Here is a 19,157-nt window from a genome sequence, read left to right as displayed (position 1 = left end):
CTCTTTAACTGGGATTCCATTTCAAGTAGCACGACTGCTTCGTATTTTATTGCAACAAAAATTGCACCGAGGATAGAGGGGACAGTACAAAGAAAATATTTACAAAGGGAAGCAACGTTTCTACAAAATGCGGGGAGGCGTAGACTAGTGGTCTGGATGGCAAAGGCAGAAAAGAGCCGACACCGCCGGTACCGTGTTGAAGTCAAGGCAGCTTGTGGTCGACCCGTGTCCTCAGGCGGGCGCAGTCCAGACGGGGCGAGACCAACGTTTGATCCGAGTGGGACTTTTACAGGTTCTTTCAGTCTTGAATGTGACAAATGCGTAAAGTTCAGTCCAGTGTTTTCCCCCAGGATATAAATATGCATTGTTTTAAGCTGGGATGGAAAGGCCTCTCAAACAGCATGTAGACCACATGACTACAATCATCCGTGGCTAACGGCCTGTCAGTGGCCTCGGTCTGCGACGCCTCTGCAGGTAAAACTGTTGCCTGTGGCTTTTGTATCCGACACGTACAGGAACAAACTTGCATTTTTTTTCTTTTTTAAAAAAAAAAAAAAGGTCCAGTCTAAAGAAGAAAACAACAGATCTGCGAGGTACAGATCACACACCCTGGTCCCTCTCCGGTATAGACCGGAGAATATATTTTTTGGTATCACAATCCAACATCGGAACCCCAGTAAACACATCAACAGCCATCTTAACTGCACGTCTGCATATAAAAAGTACCCCCCCCATCCTAAGTGTTAAAGGCACAAGGTGTCACCAAAGTGTGCAGTGAAGCATGAACACAGGTGAAGGCAGGAGGACCGACGCCTCTTCTGGTGGCTCCCACGTTACCTCAAACACTGAAGACTAAAAACCAGCCGCACCGAACAAACACTGACGGTTTCACCACTGGGCGACGCGACCGGTCAGCAAGATGGCGCACAGAAACAGGAAATGATGTGTTAGACAGGCAACAGACCATAAATACTGAAATTCCAGCTGCTCCCTGCGACTGACAGAACACGAACACGGAGGACGAGGATCAGTCTTTTAAAGTGTTAGAATGCGTACGAGAAGATGAGGTTAGACATTTTGTTGCTCATTGTCATCTGCATCGATTTAAAAAAAAAAAAAGTACTAAACACTCCCACAGCGATGGAAACGTGTCACAGGCCGCGCGTTTTTTTTCTTACTCGTGTTTTAGATTAAAGGTAAAACACAATAAGATGATTTCAAAAGTGATTGGTGAAAAGTCAAACCTGGCCCCTCGGCGCTCATTAAGGCCGGGACGCACTGTTCTGGCCTTTAAGGAATTCCAATATTGAAAAATATTTCTGTTGATGTCAACAGAAAGAGAAAAAAAATTCCGATTCCATCCACAATAACCACAGGGCTAAGTGGCTCAGAGTGTAAAAAAAGCACTCCGCTGCGGCCCGTGTGCAGGCCTTAAAACCTCAGGTCTCCAACCTGAACCCAGGCTGCTCAGACTAAGAGTCCATTGCAGGATACGTTTCGGTTTGCCGCGCAGGCGGGAGGGTTTTTCGGCGCTACCTTTGAACGATATCGCTGATCTCTTTGACCGAAGACAGCAGCTTGCTGAAGTCCTGCTGCGCATTGGCGCCCCCTGTGGCCGTGGGGCAGATCTGCAGCTCCCGGAGGCTGCTCTCCAGCTTGTTGATGGCTTCGCGGAAGGCGAACTTGTTCCTCATCTGCTGTATGGAGTCGACGTAGCTCATGCAGTACTTGGACAGGTTCTTACCGGCCTCCAGCACGGCGCTGTGGCTACCAGTCTGCTCTGAGTTGCGGCAAATGGCTGCGCGGAGCAGCTCCGTGCCTTCTAGCACCATGTCGCGAGTCACGGCGGAGTTGGGGGTTCGCTCGGACGCCTGGCGGGGCGCGGTCTTCCGGAGGGAGCGGCGGGTGTTGACTAAGGGGATGAAAGCGGTGGGCGAGCTCTGGTCGCCGGGGGAAGTGAGGGAAGAGGAGAAGCCTCCCAGGCTTTGACTGGAGAGGGAGGCGGACACTGACGTGGAGGAGCTGGAGGTCTTCAGCGGTTGAGGTTTACTGGCGGAGCCAAGGGGGAGCTTTTTGGATCCCTCACTCAGGGGTGAGCGGGGCTGGTCGCTGGCAGTGGTTGTGTGGTGTGGCTCTGAAACTGAAGGGAGCTTAGCTCTGATGTCCGAGGTGGTGGGTGACGGGGAGGGGGGCTCGTGGGTCGGGCTGCGGGAAACCTTACTGGTTTTGGTGCTGGTGGGCGGTGGGGGCGGGGCCGGCTTGGGTTTCTGTAACTTTCCTCTTTCTCTGACAGATGCAGAGTCCACGGCGTGCTTCTGCCTGCGGGCCCTGGACTCCTCTGCAGCCGCACCCAACGCCGGGAACACGTTTGCTTTGAGGAGCTCGGCGTGCAGCGCGCTCGTCTTTAGGCTGTCCAGCCCCGGCACCTCTGGTCTCCTGACCGCCTTGGGTGTTAACGCCTGGGGGCTGGACCCGGGGCTGGGATCAGTGTCTTTGGCTAAGGTGGCAGAGGAAAGATCCGGTGAGGTGTTCAGGCGGGGTGGCGGGGTAAGAGTTCCCATTCGGCGGGTGTGCTCCCCTTTCTGCTCGCCGTTTCTCTTGCGGGGTAGAGCTGGCTTCCCCCCGAAGGTGCCCGAGTCAAAGTGGCGCTGACCCAGGTCTCGTGGCAACGTGACAGACTTCCATTCTGTGCCATCAGAGCCGACGGGCATGCTAGAGGACCAGAGAAAGCGCTTCGAGTTAGACATGGACTCCTCCTCATTTGGTGGCGTTGTTGCTGCTTTTCCTCCAGGTCCAGGCACAGCAGGGGCTCCCTTCTTCCAGGGAAACAAAGGTCCTGGGAAGGCAGGAGCCCCGTTGGTGATGCCCACTGCCCCGTTGTTGTTAGTAACCAACAGCTTTGTTGAGTCGAGGCCTGGTGACAGATCATTAATGGGCAGAGTTATGCCGTTGTTGAAGCAGTCGCCGTCTCGAGGATCTGGAATCAAGCCCCTCCTGTCGTGGTGGGCGTCCATCTCTCGGAACGACGAGCTGCGTTTGGGTGGTGTCGGAGCGTTCTTTTTCTTCTTCTTGATGAGGCCCAGAAGGCCGCTGCGGGTCTTGTCCTTGTCTTTGGGCAGCAAGCGGTCGTCCTCGTTCAGGTTAGTGTCCAGGAGGAGGCGCTCCTTCCTGGGGAGCATGGGAGAAGACACGGCTCCTTCTGGCTCTACTGGGTCTGAGGAAAAGAAAGAAACGGTGACGATGGCAACATGAATTATTTGGTTTATCGTCGATCTTTAATACCCCTCATCAATCGCGATCTTCTTACCAGGACTGTCTCCATCCCGGGTGTCCATGTTCTTGCGGAGGGTTCTAGTTTTAGTGGGCAGTTCTGGAGCCTGCTGGATGGAGCCGAACGTTGCCTTCTTCCCCTTCTTTCCCAGTTCTTTTTCAACCTCTGAAAAGATAAATCGAGGTTTAGCGTACAGGCTAATACACATCCTCACGGGTCTGCCTCCTTTGGATGCAGACAACACTGACCGTCGGAGATGCTGGACTCCTGGAACATGGTCTCAAAGGCCTGGTGTGTTTCAGCAAACGATGGACGTTCTGCAGGGTTCCACCTCCAACCTGACAGAAGAACAACGCTTAGACACACAAATATTCTGCTTCAGAGTTTGCACTTGTCACAGCGTTTTGCTACTCACAGGCTGTCATGAGCTCATACACCTTCTCGGGGCAACCTTCCGGTCGGTCCATGCGGTAGTCTTTCTCCAGCAGCTCGTACACGAGGGACAGGTCGATGCCAGGGTAGGGGGACATCCCGTAGGTGGCGATTTCCCACAGCAGGACACCGAATGCTAGCAGAAAAATGGCATCGTTTGTGAGCGTCATTCAACACAACAGCAAAATTGTTCAAGGAATTGTTGGAATTCTAAAGTGCAGCAGAGCCGAGCGATGATTTTCAGCTGAACCTGAATCTAAAACTTACCCCAGACATCAGACTTTATAGAGAATTTGTTGTAAGCCAGACTTTCTGGTGCCGTCCACTTAATGGGGAACTTGGCTCCAGCGTGAGCCGTGTACGTGTCTCCAGTCATCAGCCTGCTCAGGCCAAAATCGGCGACCTTTACAAGGTGGTTCTCACCGACCAGGCAGTTACGGGCTGCTAAATCCCTGCAGGAGACAGAAAGGGGAGGGGGGGGGGGGCAGGGATGAAGAGGATTAATCAATGTGTGTGTGAGGGCATAAACAAGAATAAGAAAGTGAAGCATTCGGTGCGAGCAGAAGGCTCCCGTAGAGTGTCGCCAGCTGCATCCTGTCAGCGTGGTGACACTCGTGTGGGAAGTTCAGAACAGACATAAATCATCTTCTGAGAGGCCTCGTTAAACGGGCCACAGCAAAGTCGCAGTGTTACAACATCGACCTGTCTGTGAGGTCCGTCCTCCCGCGGGAACAGATGGCGGGCTGAGGGACCAATACCAGTTTTAGTGTCGTCTGATTTCTGCCCGAGCTGAAGGAAGAAGCGTCCGTAAGCCTCACCTGTGTATGAAGTTTTTCTTCTCCAGGTACTCCATGGCTGAGGAGATCTGTGTTGCCATGTAGAGCAGCACCACAGCGTTGACCTCCTCTCTGTTACACTCCCTCAGGTAATCCAGAAGGTTACCATGGGTCATGAACTCTGTGATGATGTAAAACGGCGGCTCTCGTGTACAAACGCCTACCGAGAGAAAAGATCCTATATTACAAACCAAAACAAACGATCCGCGCGAACATCTACATCGCTGATTATTGGCAGCGATGGAGTTGGGGGGTCAATAACGCACCTAGAAGTTGCACAAGGTTGGGGTGTTTGATCTCTTTCATGACAGCTGCCTCCTTGAGAAACTCCTCCACCTCCATCGTGTCCTCCTAGACAGCAGAAACAAAAGCCTGCCTGCAGTTACCGCGATACAACACTAGAGGGCAGCATTATTCAGCCACATGGGGGATATTTATTGAACTTGTGTGGTGACAGGACAGTCAAGAGGAGAACGGGAACTAACCACAGTGGACACCCCTGTCACCACACGCTTACCTTTAGCGTCTTGACAGCCACAGTGAGGTTGTACTTCTTCCAAACCCCCTCGTACACCTCCCCGTACTGCCCGCCTCCCAGCTTGTGCTTCATGGTGATGTCAGTGCGCTCCATCTCCCACTTGTCGTAGTTTGGAGATACTCCATAGATGGTGGGCTTGTTGCGCTTCGGTGCCGGGTAGTGCAGCGTGGTAATGAGGCCATCGGCCACCGTGGAATGGTGATGCACCAGCTCCGCCAGAGTGTTGAAGCGGCTTTCTGAGGAGACATAGAGCTGCGGGGGGGGAAGGGGGGGCATTTTAAATGAGATCTTTCAGCTCTGGACATAACAGGAACTTTTCATGAGAGCAGAAACATTTGTTCCAAGTATTGTGACACAACATCTGGATTTATGTCAGAAGCGCTACTTTTTAACTGACACAACTCAACCCAGAAAGCTTAAAGAATTGCAAATAATTACAAAAATGCTGCCGAAATAGCGTAACCCAGCTGTTGTTTTCATAAACAAAGACGGCGAAATGTTGCTATTACATGAATATTTCCAAAGTTGTGTATTAAATCCTTCACATAATACACCAAATCAGCCAAGAACATTTTAAATGACGGTTCGCAGCCCGTTTAAAACTCCCAAGTCAGAAGTGGGTGAAGGGAGGGATTTTGGTCAGGCCTCGTTGGACAGTCTTTTCCATTGTCAAAGTCTTACATAAGCCCCAAAATGATTTCCTCTACAATTGCACTGTGTAATTCTTTTCTTGTGCACAGACTATTCGTGATGACTGAAGACATGAGGGGGGGGGGGGACTTGACTGCAGTGAAAAGACCTTTGAAATCTAAAGAGGATTGAATGGTCAGTTGGCTGCTCGCTCACTTACCCTAGAGGGAGAACATTGATTTACTAACAGAAAAAGTGATTCAAAAAAGCATTAATCTGAGCCAAAGTGAAACTGGGGAGGAGGGGGGGGGGTGCTGAGGTAATCCTAAATTATGGGACGAGTCCATCATACCAGAGTCTTGAGTTATAGCTCAGTGGGAGTATGGAAAACAATATGGGATGTGGAGCTGTGAGCGCGCGTGTCCATTTGTTTCACGCACGCACGTGCACGCGCGCGCATACTTGGCTGCATCTGTCCGTGCTCATGCGTGTCTCAGCACAGGCGTCAGCGTCTGGCGGGCCGTCAGGAGCAGCACAGCCGTGGTCAGGAGGCATTCTTGCCATAGCCGGCGGTTCTTAAGCATCAGACAGATGCAGCATCTCGAGGAAAATCCCTCAGAGCCGATTCTCAGATGAGGCCGGACCACGATTGATTAGAACTTAAGTTACTCTCGGCCCCGTTATGCATTATTAATATTTCAAGTCATGTGTGATTAAAAACACAGGAGTTTGTGAGCATTCTAAAGGAGACTAAACACATTTCCTGGCTCCTACCTTGCCATCCGACGCGGTGTTGATCCTGTAATGGTAGACTCTCCCCTCGTAGCGCAGAGAAATGGACCTCTGCCCGGGGCTGCTCTCGCTCTCCCGGACCAGGAAGCTCCCGTTGATCCCGGAGCTGAGCAGGTACTCCGCTGCGTTGCGCGACACGGGCCCGTGGTACCAGCTGTGCTTCTCCAGGCTGTTGACCGGGGTGATGTAGTTGGAGGGCACCCACCCCTGGCCGTTCTTGGTCTGCGCCTCACACCACTCGCCATTGTGGTTGTAACCCAGCACACGTAGCTTCTCCCCTGGTCACAGTTTAGATGGCGATCATCAGGGTGCAGATCTAACCGGGTGTTTGCACTTTAATATTATTAGAACGGCCACAGTCTGCTCCCGCCATCTTAGAGGGACCGTAAACGCTTTAATAAGTGGTTAATTAAAATCAGGCTGCACAAGTATGGAAACCGTACAGAAACTGAACTCGGCATTTTACATAAGACCAGCAGGAATTTACTGTATTCATTAAATGCTGTATCGTGTTTCAACCAGAGCGCCGGGCTTGTTTTCTTTTCCACACATTTGACGAATCTTCCCTTTAGTTTTGACTCCAACTTCAATAGTGAAAGAGCGGCCGGTGGAATTAATTTGGCGTTTTCACATTTGTGCTTTTTTTGCTGACACGGACCCAAAGTAAAATAACATGTTATTCCAATGATTGCAAAATATTGTTATGCGGGACACTTTGTTTGTTTCGCTGCCTATGCTCCCCGCTTCCTTCCTTTGTCTGTGTCATCCATCTGTGGTGCTTTTTTATGGTCGGTACAGAGGAAGAAAACAACCCACATATGTGACCATCATCAGGAAGTGAGAGTCAGATGGGAGTTAAGACAGAGGGAAGTTCAGGGGGGACTAAATAAGCAGATCTGCAGCATGATTCATAACCTTCCTGAAATGACTTTAAACATCCAACAGTGGCGTTTTTCAGGAGAAGTGAAACTTCAGCTAAATCTATGAAATGGGGTTATTATCTTCCTGGAGTTACCTTTAGTGATGCTGAGCGTGTTGTCGCCGCTGGCCACGAAATCATAGAGCGCCACGAACAGGTTGGGGTCATTCTCGCTGGGCCCGGCCAGCAGGTTCTCTTTGGAGTTCCAGCGGGCCGCTTCCGTCAAGTCTGGTTTCTGAAGAGCTTCTAAAAAAAGCAAAGAAAGAATTCAGCCTGTTGGACCGCAGGACAAGCGACGGAAAACCCAAACAATGCCTCGCCGGGGTAAATCTGTAGGCGTATGGTATGTCATGTTTTCAAATGGCTTTCCCATGCAGCTCCACATGTGCTGAAGGACTCAGCAACAGCGCCGGCCATTGTGTCTCCATGTGTCGTTTCAACAGAACCGCCTTCAGATGCTCAGACAGGCTGGTCACAATTCAAACGTGGGGTTATTAAAGCAAAGCCAGTCATGTGACCTGAACAGTTTAGATCCTATTTCCCCAGATATCTACACAACGTCTCCTTATTAGTCTGTGAGAATGCGTCCTACCATGAACCTGACCCCCACAGGTGATAACCCCAGGTTCAAAGGCCTTGAACAGACATTTCTGTTAATTACAGACAATTGTGGGACATTCCTTGAGGAACGACCAGGGCTGAAAGTGTCTTTTAAAGGAGGCGAGGAAAACCAAGTGGGGACGGGGAAATTTAATATGCAGTTGGGCCTTAATACGAGCCTAATTGTGCGGCTCACTCAGCTGTTGACGCACATGTTTGAGAGCCGTCTTACGTTTCATTCTCCCCAACAGCATCTCTCCAGAGGCAACAGGCCGGAGCCGTGCTGCATTTTTACGGTCCAGACGGGCGTTTAGGAACAGATGTCCTGCACTTTTGTCTCTCAATCACAAAACAATCATTTAGCCTCCAGCCATGTGGCAGCATGCAACTGGCCGGGTTGGAGTGTGGGCAACCAGATTTTGGGTTTTGTTTTTTTAAAGAGAAAATCAAACGGAAAGCTACAAGCGGCTTTGATACGAGCCTTAGTCATCGCTGTAGAGAAGCACTATGGTTTTATTGCGATACATTTCCAAAATGGCAGCGGTTGCTAATAGCAGCACTTTGAAAAACAAATGGAACAACATTAAAATAAGAGCCGTTCAATGTTCCCGTTGCCGGGTGGGAGATATTGCGGTCTGCTGGCATTGTTAGCAACACCCGTGTTGTCTTGAGGGGTTGGAAAGTTTACGGCTGGGATTCTTTAGTTAGCGGCTCAGTGCTGTTAGCTGCTGTAGAATCTCTCTGTTGTCTGTCACATTCTGCAGGCCACAGCCTCATTATCGGCCGACAAAGATCAATAAAAGTAGCATGACGACCAGAGCTGGCTCAGAGACGCATATGTTTAGAGTTGGGTCGGTCATAAAGCGTCCTGGGAGCCATACCACACATGGGCACTTTACAGCCCCAAATACCACAGCTCTTTGTCAGAAGGTGACAGCACACCCACAAGGGGACGGTGACAGCAGAAGCTCAGACAGGAGGGGAAGAAAAGGGGTAAATAAAGAGACGACCACATCAGTCCACTGCCATAAGGCTCCTTTGAGTCTCCCAGCAATCAATTATGGGTGATCACGCATGGACCAACCGCTCCATAGATTCTTGGAAACCCCCTGTGGCCTCTTTCTACACCGTGCCCAAATTATTTATGTTCTTTCAGGATATGCAGCAGTTTCTAATCAGATTTAATAACATGGTGGCGTTCACACCAGTGAGGGGTACACACACAGATCTGAGAGAACCTAAAAAGGAACATACAGCCTGAGATGAGAGCCCCTCTCCTTATAAACAAGAGTTAAGTGGGACAGAGCCAGGAGTCAGGTTTCCTTGTATTCTCTCTGCTGTCTCTTTTTCCACTTCTCTCCTCCTCAGCTAGCCAGTGTGTCTGGCCTCCCTCGCCCTCCTCTGTGCTTACTCTCCGCTTTCTCCTCCCCATTCTTGGGTTTCCAGTGCAGAAATCATTGCCGCTCTGTGGCGATACTTCAACTTTCCCCCCTCTTGATCTCCCCCCAAGCTTCTCTTTCCGATATCTCGGTTCGTTGGGATCAGAAATAAAGCCGAGCTATTCCAACGTGAGCTGCAAAAATCAAGTCTTACCTTCCAAGTAACAGCTGGATGACGACGAGAGGCCTTTCTTAGATTTACACCCCACCAATTTCAGGCATATCTCCAACATTTTCATTTGCTTTTCCCCCCCTTGATGTTGAAAAAAAAGTTTAAATCGAAAGCGCCTCAAAAGCGTCCCCTTTACATGTGTCCGGCACGGGAACAAATAACCTCAAAACGGGAAGGTTGAACGTGGGGGGACGTTAATTTTCTTCTCTGACGTGCATTCGGCTGCTGCGAATCCTCGCTCTCTGCTTCTCCCCCAACAGAAAAGGCGCGTGGCAAAATCAAAACCAACTTTCTCTCCCGACTTTCAGCTCCATGTTTCTTCACCTCCCGTCTTGGTTTTGGTTAGTTCCACTTGCGTAAGACACAGCAAGCGTTTCGAGACGACGGGTTTGGGCGCAAAACTGTGCAGCGGCGGCGGCGGCGGGCGAGTCTGGTCAGATGGGCTTTCTGGCCGGTGCCATTCCGCTTTCCTGTCCTGCGTCTGTGTATCTGAAGCTCAGGGACTACTCGTGCTCCCGCTGCCAACAAAGGGCCTCTTTCAGGCTCAGCCCGCTGCACCCGATGACATCAGCTGGGCCCTCCCACCTCCAGCATAAAACACACAATGAGTGGGAGAGCCTGCTGCATATATGCATAAGAAGAAACACACAAAAACAGCATACCGTCATCTGGACTCTATGCCCAAATATGAGGCCTTATTTGAGAGGGACGTCTGCGCTAAAGTCCCGATTCTGTCGAGATGATTTAGAGGAAGTTGCTTCCTCCTTCCAGGCATCTCTGCACATCCCTGAAACGTGCGGAGTTTGGAAAATCGGGAGCTCGGTAAAGGCAAAAGGTTTAAATGAGGAGGGGGGAAACGTCACTCTTCGTTGTTCCCCTTCGATTTACAGAGAAACGGGCCCGAGAAGGAAAAGTTGCAGCACCGCTCTTATCTCCTTCCTGCCTTTTTCCATCCGTGTTCGAAAGTGATGATTAAAGTAACCAAAACCCGCCTAAAAGGCAAAATGCATCAATCCTCCGATGCTTGCTCGTTGGAGTGAAGTCACTTTTTCCATTTGCAACACTTAACCGCTTTATACATTACGCTCAAACGCAGGAAAAAGAAAAAGCAGGATCAAAGTAAAGCTTTGGTGTGTTTGTTGGGTGCAGTCATGAAGAAGAGCTGTGAATTACCATATTATGAAGCTCAAAGAGGCTTCTGCAGCTCAGCTTTTTGTAAACTCTGAAGTCAAACGTGGAGGCGTTAAAAAAGCGTCGCCCTGCTCGGTATTAGAATTTCATGATCGTGATATCACGGTTATTTTAGTGATGACCTCAATCCTGCCAGCAGCCAGTTCATGGCAGCGGGCCCAGCATCCTTGCTGTGGCGCTGGTATGGCAAACATTTGGGTTTCCTCTCACACGCCACCCCAAACTCCAATTACAAAAAAGCACGAGCGGCCCGTTAGCTCACCGCGGTTACAAAGTGCTGAGGGGATGAGACGATGAAGGCAGGAGCAGGAGGAGGAGGAGCGGGGCTATAAAACGGAGGAGGAAAGAGGAAAAAAGGTTGCAGATGGAGAAACATGAAGCACATTGTTTGGAAGTGAGCTCATAGGAGAATCACTTGCTTGCGTTTTATAATACCAGGCATGCGCGCTAGCCATTAGCCAGCATGCATCCACCTAGCGGTTGTCTTTTTGGGGGCTCTTCACCTCTTACGTACCCCCTCCCACCGTCAAGGCGTGCCTCTTTAAAAGAGGTCGTCTGCACTGCCCCCAACAGTGATTATACTGTTCACCACCCCAGCACACGGCAGTCACAACAATCAATCAAGTGCACTTAAATATCAGACACTCAAGAACCAGGTATGCAGTTTATGCTGGTGTGTGCGTGTGTGTGTGTGTGTGTGTGTGTGCGCGTGCCGGCGCAGATGTGGCTGTTTACTCGGTGCGCTCTCGAGAATGCAGCCAGAGTGTCTGAGACATGCAGACTGGCAGATGAGGTTAAGTGGGTTTAGAGTTCCACATAATTCTCCGCTCAGTATTTATCCACAGGGAGAACGGGCACTTGGGAATGGCGCGGCGGCGGCTCCGGTTCAAGGTGAAGGGCTACGACATCAGCGCGTGGGTGGGGGGGGCAATTCACCAAATGGGACAACAGTGAAGCCACGGATATGGAAGCCTCTGCTGTCCGGCACTCACGCACACAGACGATCCTACAACCCTTTTTAACGCTCTCGGGGCTTTTTAATGGTCGTTATAGTGGAACCGACACAGAGGTCACTGAACACACTCTGTGATGAAATACACTTAATATGCACGCTCATGCGTCTCCCCGCCCAAACTCCTTTTTGGGGCCGACCCCGGCTCATTTGACCGTTAAAGGTTCACCAGCCAGGCGAAGAGAAATCCGGATTTAAAAAAAAAAAAAAGAGGAACAATTGTGATGAACCAAAGTTTTGCCGAATCAGCACTTTGCACATTATTTCAGACACATTCATTTGAATATGAACGTGCTGTGCCGGTTTTTTCCTAGACCCTCCGTCACGTTTGGGAGCGAGACCCCGTTTGTCTGGATGCCCACTGGGGTAAAACACTGGGCAGAAAGAGCCGAGGGCAGCAGCTCCTCCTGCTACACGGCTCTCTGGCCGCAGCAGCGGAGCTATTGGGCTCTTCTTTTCCTCTAAGTGGATCCAGATGCAGCGAGCAGAGAAGACCCCCCCCCCCCCTCCCTCCTTCATTGCTCCGAAGAGGATTTTAACACAATGCAATACACAAGGAGAGGACACGAGGGGTTCAAAAAGGAACCAGACAGCATTGTGATTAGAGGACAATACAGAGTGGACACAAGTGAGCTACTTCCTGAAAATCACATTTTAAGACATGACAAAACATTTGGGTTTTGTGAGGCGACACGATGACCCCCCCGCCCCCCCTCTTCAGTCCAGGGCTCTTGAGTCGATCCGGTAATCTGCGTGAACACGGCTGTTTTGAAGCGAGGGGAGCTGGTATCTTAGGTAGCAGGTTATCGGCAGAGAAAACAACAGCTGTGTCTGGAGCTGGGGCTCCTTTCTCGGGCATGGAGCAGAGAACGATGGGGGGGGGGGTGGGGGGGGGTTCTTCTGTGAGTCAGGGTGTGTATGTGCGGTGGCCATGTGGCGAGCAGCTACCATGCTGCATTCCTAGCACAACTTGTTGGTATGCATGAATGTTGTGTGTTCATGGAAAACGAGGCCTTGCTCTCCTCACTGGAACTCATTAGTTCCACTTCCTATTAGTCCAACGAAAACGCGTCAAAAGTACGATTCCGAGAGCACGTTAGCTCACGGACATTTCGAGGAACGCTCCGTCAAAACCTCCACGCAGGTTTTTTTCCGTAAACAAAAGCCCTTCGATGGATTATTGACCGTCAGAAAGGGAGCGACCACGTGAGTCGATTTCACAACCTACCATCACAGACACAAATAAAAACCAGAGCAAGAGTCAGTGACTCCATGTGTTTCTCCCTAAACCGACATGTTTACACTTATTCTGTATGAAACATTGGAAACTTCACGCGGAAAAACGCTTTGGTTCAAGATTCTTCTGTCTATTTTCCACTTTAAAATGGTTCCTAATAAAGGCTGCTCATGGTCAGTATTTACACATCAGACTGATGCATAATCATCAACGCTGAAGTGGTAATAAATCATTCATGTTCTGCTCAATGTGTGCAAAAACCCCAATGAAATAAAGATGTTAAAACGGAGATCAACAATGACACCGAGGGGAAAAACAGGGAGGGGGCTGGAGGAATGGAAGATAGGACATGGGGGATTGCACCAGTTATTGGAGAAGAATGCACAAGAGGTCACATTCTTAACTCCACTGCTGTGGCTTGACTTGTGTTCAACTCTGAGAAAAATATCCAATATTACTCAACGCACCTCTGGTGCAAGAGGTCGGATACAAACACGCGATTCAGAAAACAGAGCGGCTCGTCTCCAGAGGCGGAGCTCTCAGAGGTCGTACGTTCAACGGCTACACAAATCGGACGAGTTTCTAACCTCTACGGAGTGAATTAGGAGGGGGCGTGCACGATCTGCGGCTGTAGCGGAGCCGTTTCCGTGGTCGTGCGGAGCCCCGGCACCATGATCTACAGTTACCAGTCCAAAACTGAACCTCTCAGACCAATTTTCCTTTGATATCTCAGCAGATCAAAGCCGAAACGGTGCTCTATACAACAGTGATGCTAATGTTGGCCTGTCGCACGGCAACAGCGCTGACCGAGCCTCGTTAACGCCACCTTTGATTGACCTTTTGGACCATCGTGGCGGCTCCGTTGGTTTATACACACAGCTGTCAACGGGCCGGGATGATAACAAAGACGAGTCCTTCCCAGGCGGTCGAGACCTGATGAGGGGAAGACGCTCGTCCGCATTCCCTCATCTGGCGAGGGACAAAAATGCGGCTCTCACACGGATACGTGAGGAGATATGTGCAGCCCTGACAGGGGACGGGGGACAGGAGGCACGAGCCTGGCATGCACGAGCGCGCACGCACACACACACAACGTAAAAATCTTGAAGTACCAGCGTGTCCTCATTGTTCCAGACATGGACAATGAACAATTGGGGTGTCGTCTTCCTCCCTCCCAGAATCCAACTGTCTTTTAAACAGACTCGGACGACAGTGGTCACCAAGCCAACAGGAAGTGTGGAGCGAAGATCCTCGGTGAGAAGAAAAGCCCGGTGAGACGAAGCTCAAAGGAGATCTGGAAGCGTACTCGCCAGATTAGTGGCCCCGATTTGGGAGAGCTCCTTTTTCGCCGTCTCCGCGGCTACAAACGAAAAGCCGACTGTGGTTAGAAGTTACCAGCAGCCAATTGGGCGGCGAAACCACGGTCCGTTTGGCTGTGACGGCGTTCCCAGCTGCCGTTCCTCAGAAGTTCTGAGGGGATTTACAGCTAATTGACGCAAGAGCTATGCATCAACAAATGCGTTTTACCGAAAACGGAGCATCGGGGGTGGGACCGCCTGAAATCTGCCCCCTCTTCTAAGGAATACCCTCTGTGGAGGCATTTATTTTGGTTTGACTAACTTTGCGTCATTACTGACGGCAGCAGATAAAAGCTCCCAGTTGATATGAGGCTCGTTCGGATTCTGATGTGGCCATAAGGGGGAGGGACTGTCAGTGGTGGAGCGACTGTCAGTGGTGCAGGGACTGTCAGTGGTGCAGGGACTGTCAGTGGAGGAGGGCTGTCAGTGGAGGAGGGACTGTCAGTGGTGCAGGGACTGTCAGTGGTGCAGGGACTGTCAGTGGTGGAGGGACTGTCAGTGGTGCAGAGACTGTCAGTGGTGCAGGGACTGTCAGTGGAGGAGGGATGTCAGTGGTGGAGGGACTGTCAGTGGAGGAGGGACTGTCAGGGGTGGAGGGACTGTCAGTGGTGGAGGGACTGTCAGTGGTGGAGGGACTGACAGTGGAGGAGGGACTGTCAGTGGTGGAGGGACTGTCAGTGGAGGAGGGACTGTCAGTGGAGGAGGGACTGTCAGTGGTGGAGGGACTGTCAGTGGAGGAGCGACTGTCAGTGGTGGAGGGCCTGTCAGTGAGGAGGGACTGTCAGTGGTGGAGCGACTGTCAGTGGAGGAACGACTGTCAGTGGAGAGGGACTGTCAGTGGTGGGGGGACTGTCAGTGGTGGAGCGACTGTCAGTGGAGGAGGGACTGTCAGTGGTGGAGGGACTGTCAGTGGTGGAGCGACTGTTAGTGGAGGAGGGACTGTCAGTGGTGGAGCGACTGTCAGGGGTGGAGGGACTGTCAATGGTGGAGGGACTGTCAGTGGTGGAGGGACTGTCAGTGGTGGAGGGACTGTCAGTGGAGGAACGACTGTCAGTGGAGGAGCGACTGTCAGTGGTGGAGCGACTGTCAGTGGTGGAGCGACTGTCAGTGGAGGAGGGACTGTCAGTGGTGCTTGAGGTAAAGGTTGTGCCCTAAAAACACATCACAAGTGTGAAGAAATGAGTCAACAGACCAGTGGCTGTGCTGCAGAAATAGCTTCATTACAAATTTCCTCATCGTATGTATAAACGTTCAGGCAAGTGTGACTGAATATAGATGCCCCTTCCTTTCTCAAACCCCCCCCAGACTCAAAAACTTACCCCGCTTTCCTGTCCTGTCGTTTGCTTCGAATGGCAGGAAGACAAATCGACGACATCATTCCTTTGAATACTTGCACACAGCAATTCTGCTTCCTGCTGCAAACAAAAATCCCACTCCCGACCGTCCAGTTGTGTATCGTCGCCTGAAACTGGTTCATATTCAACTTTTTTTGGGTGTCAACGGGTCCCTGATGAACTTGTCTGCAATCACACGAGCTTGTGTTTTTTCTTCAACGACATGGTCTCAACTCTGTCTTCAGAAACTTGGGGGGAATCAGGAAATGATGCATGAATCACTCCATATTTAGGCATCTTCCTGTTTGGTTTGGTTATATTAGCCAAAGATAAACAGAGAATAAGTGCAGTGTGGCTTCGTTAATGACTAACAAAACCCAACTCCGGACGGATGGGGGTGGGGGGGGGGGGGGACTGAGCAAAGCCTCCCAGCAGACAGATCTCAAACACCTGTAAACTCCAATAGACGCTTCCGCCTCCTCCACTCAGCGTGCACACTTCCCCAATTTCCAGGCTGCCTGAACCACACACGCAGAAAACCCGACAAAAAAATGCTTTAATTGATATGTTGCAGCTCCAAAACCCTGCAAGCTAACAAGAGATATTTGAGGTCTCCCTGCACAGGTGCCAAGAGCTCAGACAAGTCTGGTCATGCTGCTCTGCCTCTCTCCAGGCTGCTGCGTGCAGAGGTCTGAACCCGCCTGCTGCGCAGCAGCGCGCGCTGGCGAGCCCCGTGTTAGCTTGCTGGAGCTCACCGGGAGGAAGAAAAACACCGATATGAAAGCATGTGTTGATATTACCCTCCTCGTGCACTGTGACTCACACCCCCTCTCACAGCCCATCCTGCTCGTCACAGGAGGAAAGTGGGGCAGGGAGGGAAAACAAGCTCCCCCCATGTCATTGACCTTTGCCATATTTGATCCCTTTAGCGGCAGAAGCTTTCATTTTGTTTTTCTGACCTTCCCTGTTCGATGAGTTATGCAAGAGTCACTGGAAAGTATTCCCGACGAGACCATCGCAGCCGTACGCGTGCATTTGGTGAACGTATCAGTCGGCCGGGAGGACGGGAGCCACGCGGCAGGTAGCAGGTCGTAAAAGACGCCGCGAGCGTTTTAATCCTGCTGCGACTCCGCGGGTTCGTAGCAGTGATTTAAAAGAATCTCGCCGAGTTCTGAGAATTTCTTTGCAGAGATCGGAACAATGTCATTACTGGATTGTGTATTCACCATCTTTCCATTACTCATGGACCGGGGGCAAACAGACAAACGAGTAAACAGTAATCACACACCGACACAGATAAGTGAAAAACTTCATCTTGCTAACCCAAAGTAACAGCATTTCGGCTGAACGCGATTAGAATGCTCCGTGCACGTTGTGTTCCAGTGAAGCGGCTCAACGACACCGTCCTCATTTCTGCTGCTTTTTTTAATAAAGTTTTATAAAAGGTTGACGTCACGCTGGATGAAAACATGATTATAACCCTCGACGCTCCATCGCATTAATCTACTCTCATCATGAGGTGACACCACTTCAGTTGCGATTCATCAGCCACACTTAGCTTCCGGCCACGCTCGCTGCGACGCAGAAGCACGCCAGAAGCGGTTGGGTGGCATAAAAAAAAGCACCAAACTGAGGATTACTCAACGACCAAGCAAGTTAACGTTCAGAAATACCGGCATGGGAACGCAAGAGTGAAAGTCACTCTACTTCACCTTTGCACTAAATAGAGGAACTTGCAAAATCAGGAGGCGGCTGCTGAATAGACAGGAATTAAAACAGAGCATTTTAGAGGCGCCCTCGTGAAACAGATGGACAATTGTGCCATCTTGATTTCGACACACCTGGAAACGTCTTCTGCATGTATATTCCATCAAAAGCCTCATCAAAGAGCATTTGTTCTTACCGTGCACTTCAAAGACGTTACAGGGCTGAGTCGCATGGCGCGACGACTCTCTTCTTGCACCCTTGATGAAGGCTGGTAGACTGGGTCTCCTCTGATCCCCTGCAAACTTCCCCGGCTGCTGCCCCATAAGGGCAGGGTGCCAGGCCGCAGCCGGGACTCTCCAAGCTGGACTGAGTCGCTCACTGTCCAACAACAGGCCGCCAAGTAGAGAGGGAACTGGAGGAGAGGCGCGAGCCCGTTCTCTGGCTCAGTTTCTCCGTTCCTGGCGTGCGGATGCTGTGGGCCTCCTTTGCGAACCTGTTTTACTCCAGTATTCCTATTTTCCTTGTGCATTAATGGAGCCTGAGTGGTTCAAGAGCGACAGAGGTGGCCTGCAAAGTAACCTATAGAATAAGGAAGTCAAGAAACACTCTTAGAAGCAGCAATAGCTTTCATTTCCTGGGGTAGGAGTTACTGGACACGTGTAAAACTACAAGTTCCGCGCAGGTACTTAAGAAAATGTTTGCATTGGGTGTCATATGCTCAAGTTTTAGCTTTTAATTTTGATAAACCCTCATTTGGTGGCATTGTGAGAAAGCAACCCTAGAAATCCTTTCTGCAACACTGAACACAACCTGGCGTTGCCTAACATTAGAATACCTCAAGTAGCCCGGAAAAAGTAATATTGCCATTAACAATCGTGCAACAAACATGGCAAAATGTTATAACTGAGGCAAAGTAGTGATTAAAGTAGCTACATTTCCCTTTAACCTCATTGTTGCAGCGACTTGCGTTATTATAATCATTAGCATTTTCCTCCATGCAAGCTTTAGTGCTTATTCGGGTTGACAAACATCTAAAGTTGTAGTAACAAAGTTGCTGAGTCGAGGTAATTGCATGCGGACACTTACGTGACTGAAGTTGCATTTATATTCTTGGTTTGCTGCCGACCTGAAGCCAAAGCTGAAGGTAGCCATGGAGGCTAACTAGCGTTAGCTGGCAGCTCCAGGTCCCTAAATGCAACAGTTGGCTGTTCACACGCAAGTAGAAAACAGAGGACGGGAGCGTTGAAAGGCCTCGAAATTCATAACTGGCCACCCGATTTCAGGCTCTGTTGTAGTATCTCCAAGGCAGAGAAACCGATTAGTTGAAAACTTCCGCGTCCACTCTTCCCGTCTTGCGGAGTTTCTCCTCCTGCGGTACCCGGACTAAAGGCACTTCAGTCACGGAGGTGAAGGGAGATCGAGGACCCTCAGGCGCCCGCAGCCCGACGACGCTTCCCGCAAGTGGTTCCGTTCGTTTGTGGCCGCCCAGATCTTCTTTACCGACCCCTCCACTCGCGAACTCACTCATCGCTTTCCCCGTGAAAAGCAGCAACTTTGGCCGAGCGCTGCTGGTGTCGCTGGGGCCGCCATACTTCCAGACGCAAGGTGGTTTACAGAAATATGTGGGTGGGGCGACGTCTGACGTCACCGGCGTGCGTGGGCTAGCACGGCTAATAAAAGAGAGCAGCC

The 19,157-nt window shown here is 50.7% G+C and overlaps 1 protein-coding gene across 2 annotated transcripts; it reads right to left on the bottom strand.

Annotated features, from left to right (window-relative positions):
• Window positions 1–19: 19 nt before the first annotated feature.
• abl1 (c-abl oncogene 1, non-receptor tyrosine kinase) lies at window positions 20–19,085 on the bottom strand. Of its 2 annotated transcripts, XM_057018259.1 has the most exons (12): window positions 18,555–19,085; window positions 17,665–18,047; window positions 7,515–7,664; window positions 6,482–6,777; window positions 5,057–5,329; window positions 4,806–4,890; window positions 4,522–4,699; window positions 3,971–4,155; window positions 3,687–3,839; window positions 3,520–3,609; window positions 3,308–3,436; window positions 20–3,214 (listed from the first exon to the last, which is right to left on the bottom strand). In XM_057018259.1, exons 2-12 carry the CDS (start codon window positions 17,789–17,791, stop codon window positions 1,533–1,535), a joined length of 3,348 nt encoding a protein of 1,115 aa, XP_056874239.1. In that variant the 5' UTR covers window positions 17,792–18,047; window positions 18,555–19,085; the 3' UTR covers window positions 20–1,532. The 2 variants fall into 2 exon arrangements, with proteins under 2 accessions (XP_056874239.1, XP_056874240.1); XM_057018260.1 differs by lacking the exons at window positions 17,665–18,047; window positions 18,555–19,085 and adding an exon at window positions 9,612–10,185.
• Between the last annotated feature and the right edge of the window lie 72 nt (window positions 19,086–19,157).

The sequence above is a fragment of the Takifugu flavidus genome, chromosome 20, assembly GCF_003711565.1.
Source record: "Takifugu flavidus isolate HTHZ2018 chromosome 20, ASM371156v2, whole genome shotgun sequence".
Taxonomy (NCBI): Eukaryota; Metazoa; Chordata; class Actinopteri; order Tetraodontiformes; family Tetraodontidae; genus Takifugu; species Takifugu flavidus.
Note: the sequence above shows the minus strand (reverse complement) of the source record. Positions and strands in the feature narration are given on the sequence as shown.

What these genes read in the sequence shown, in the direction of transcription:
- abl1 (XM_057018259.1), bottom strand. Translation starts at nt 17,791, where the DNA reads ATGGGGCAGCAGCCGGGGAAGTTTGCAGGGGATCAGAGGAGACCCAGT. An exon ending in ACACCGCGTCGGATGGCAAG is followed by an intron (nt 5,330 to 6,481) that starts GTAGGAGCCAGG and finishes CCCCCCCCGCAG; the next exon opens with CTCTATGTCTCCTCAGAAAG. An exon ending in GGAGTCCAGCATCTCCGACG is followed by an intron (nt 3,437 to 3,519) that starts GTCAGTGTTGTC and finishes TTATCTTTTCAG; the next exon opens with AGGTTGAAAAAGAACTGGGA.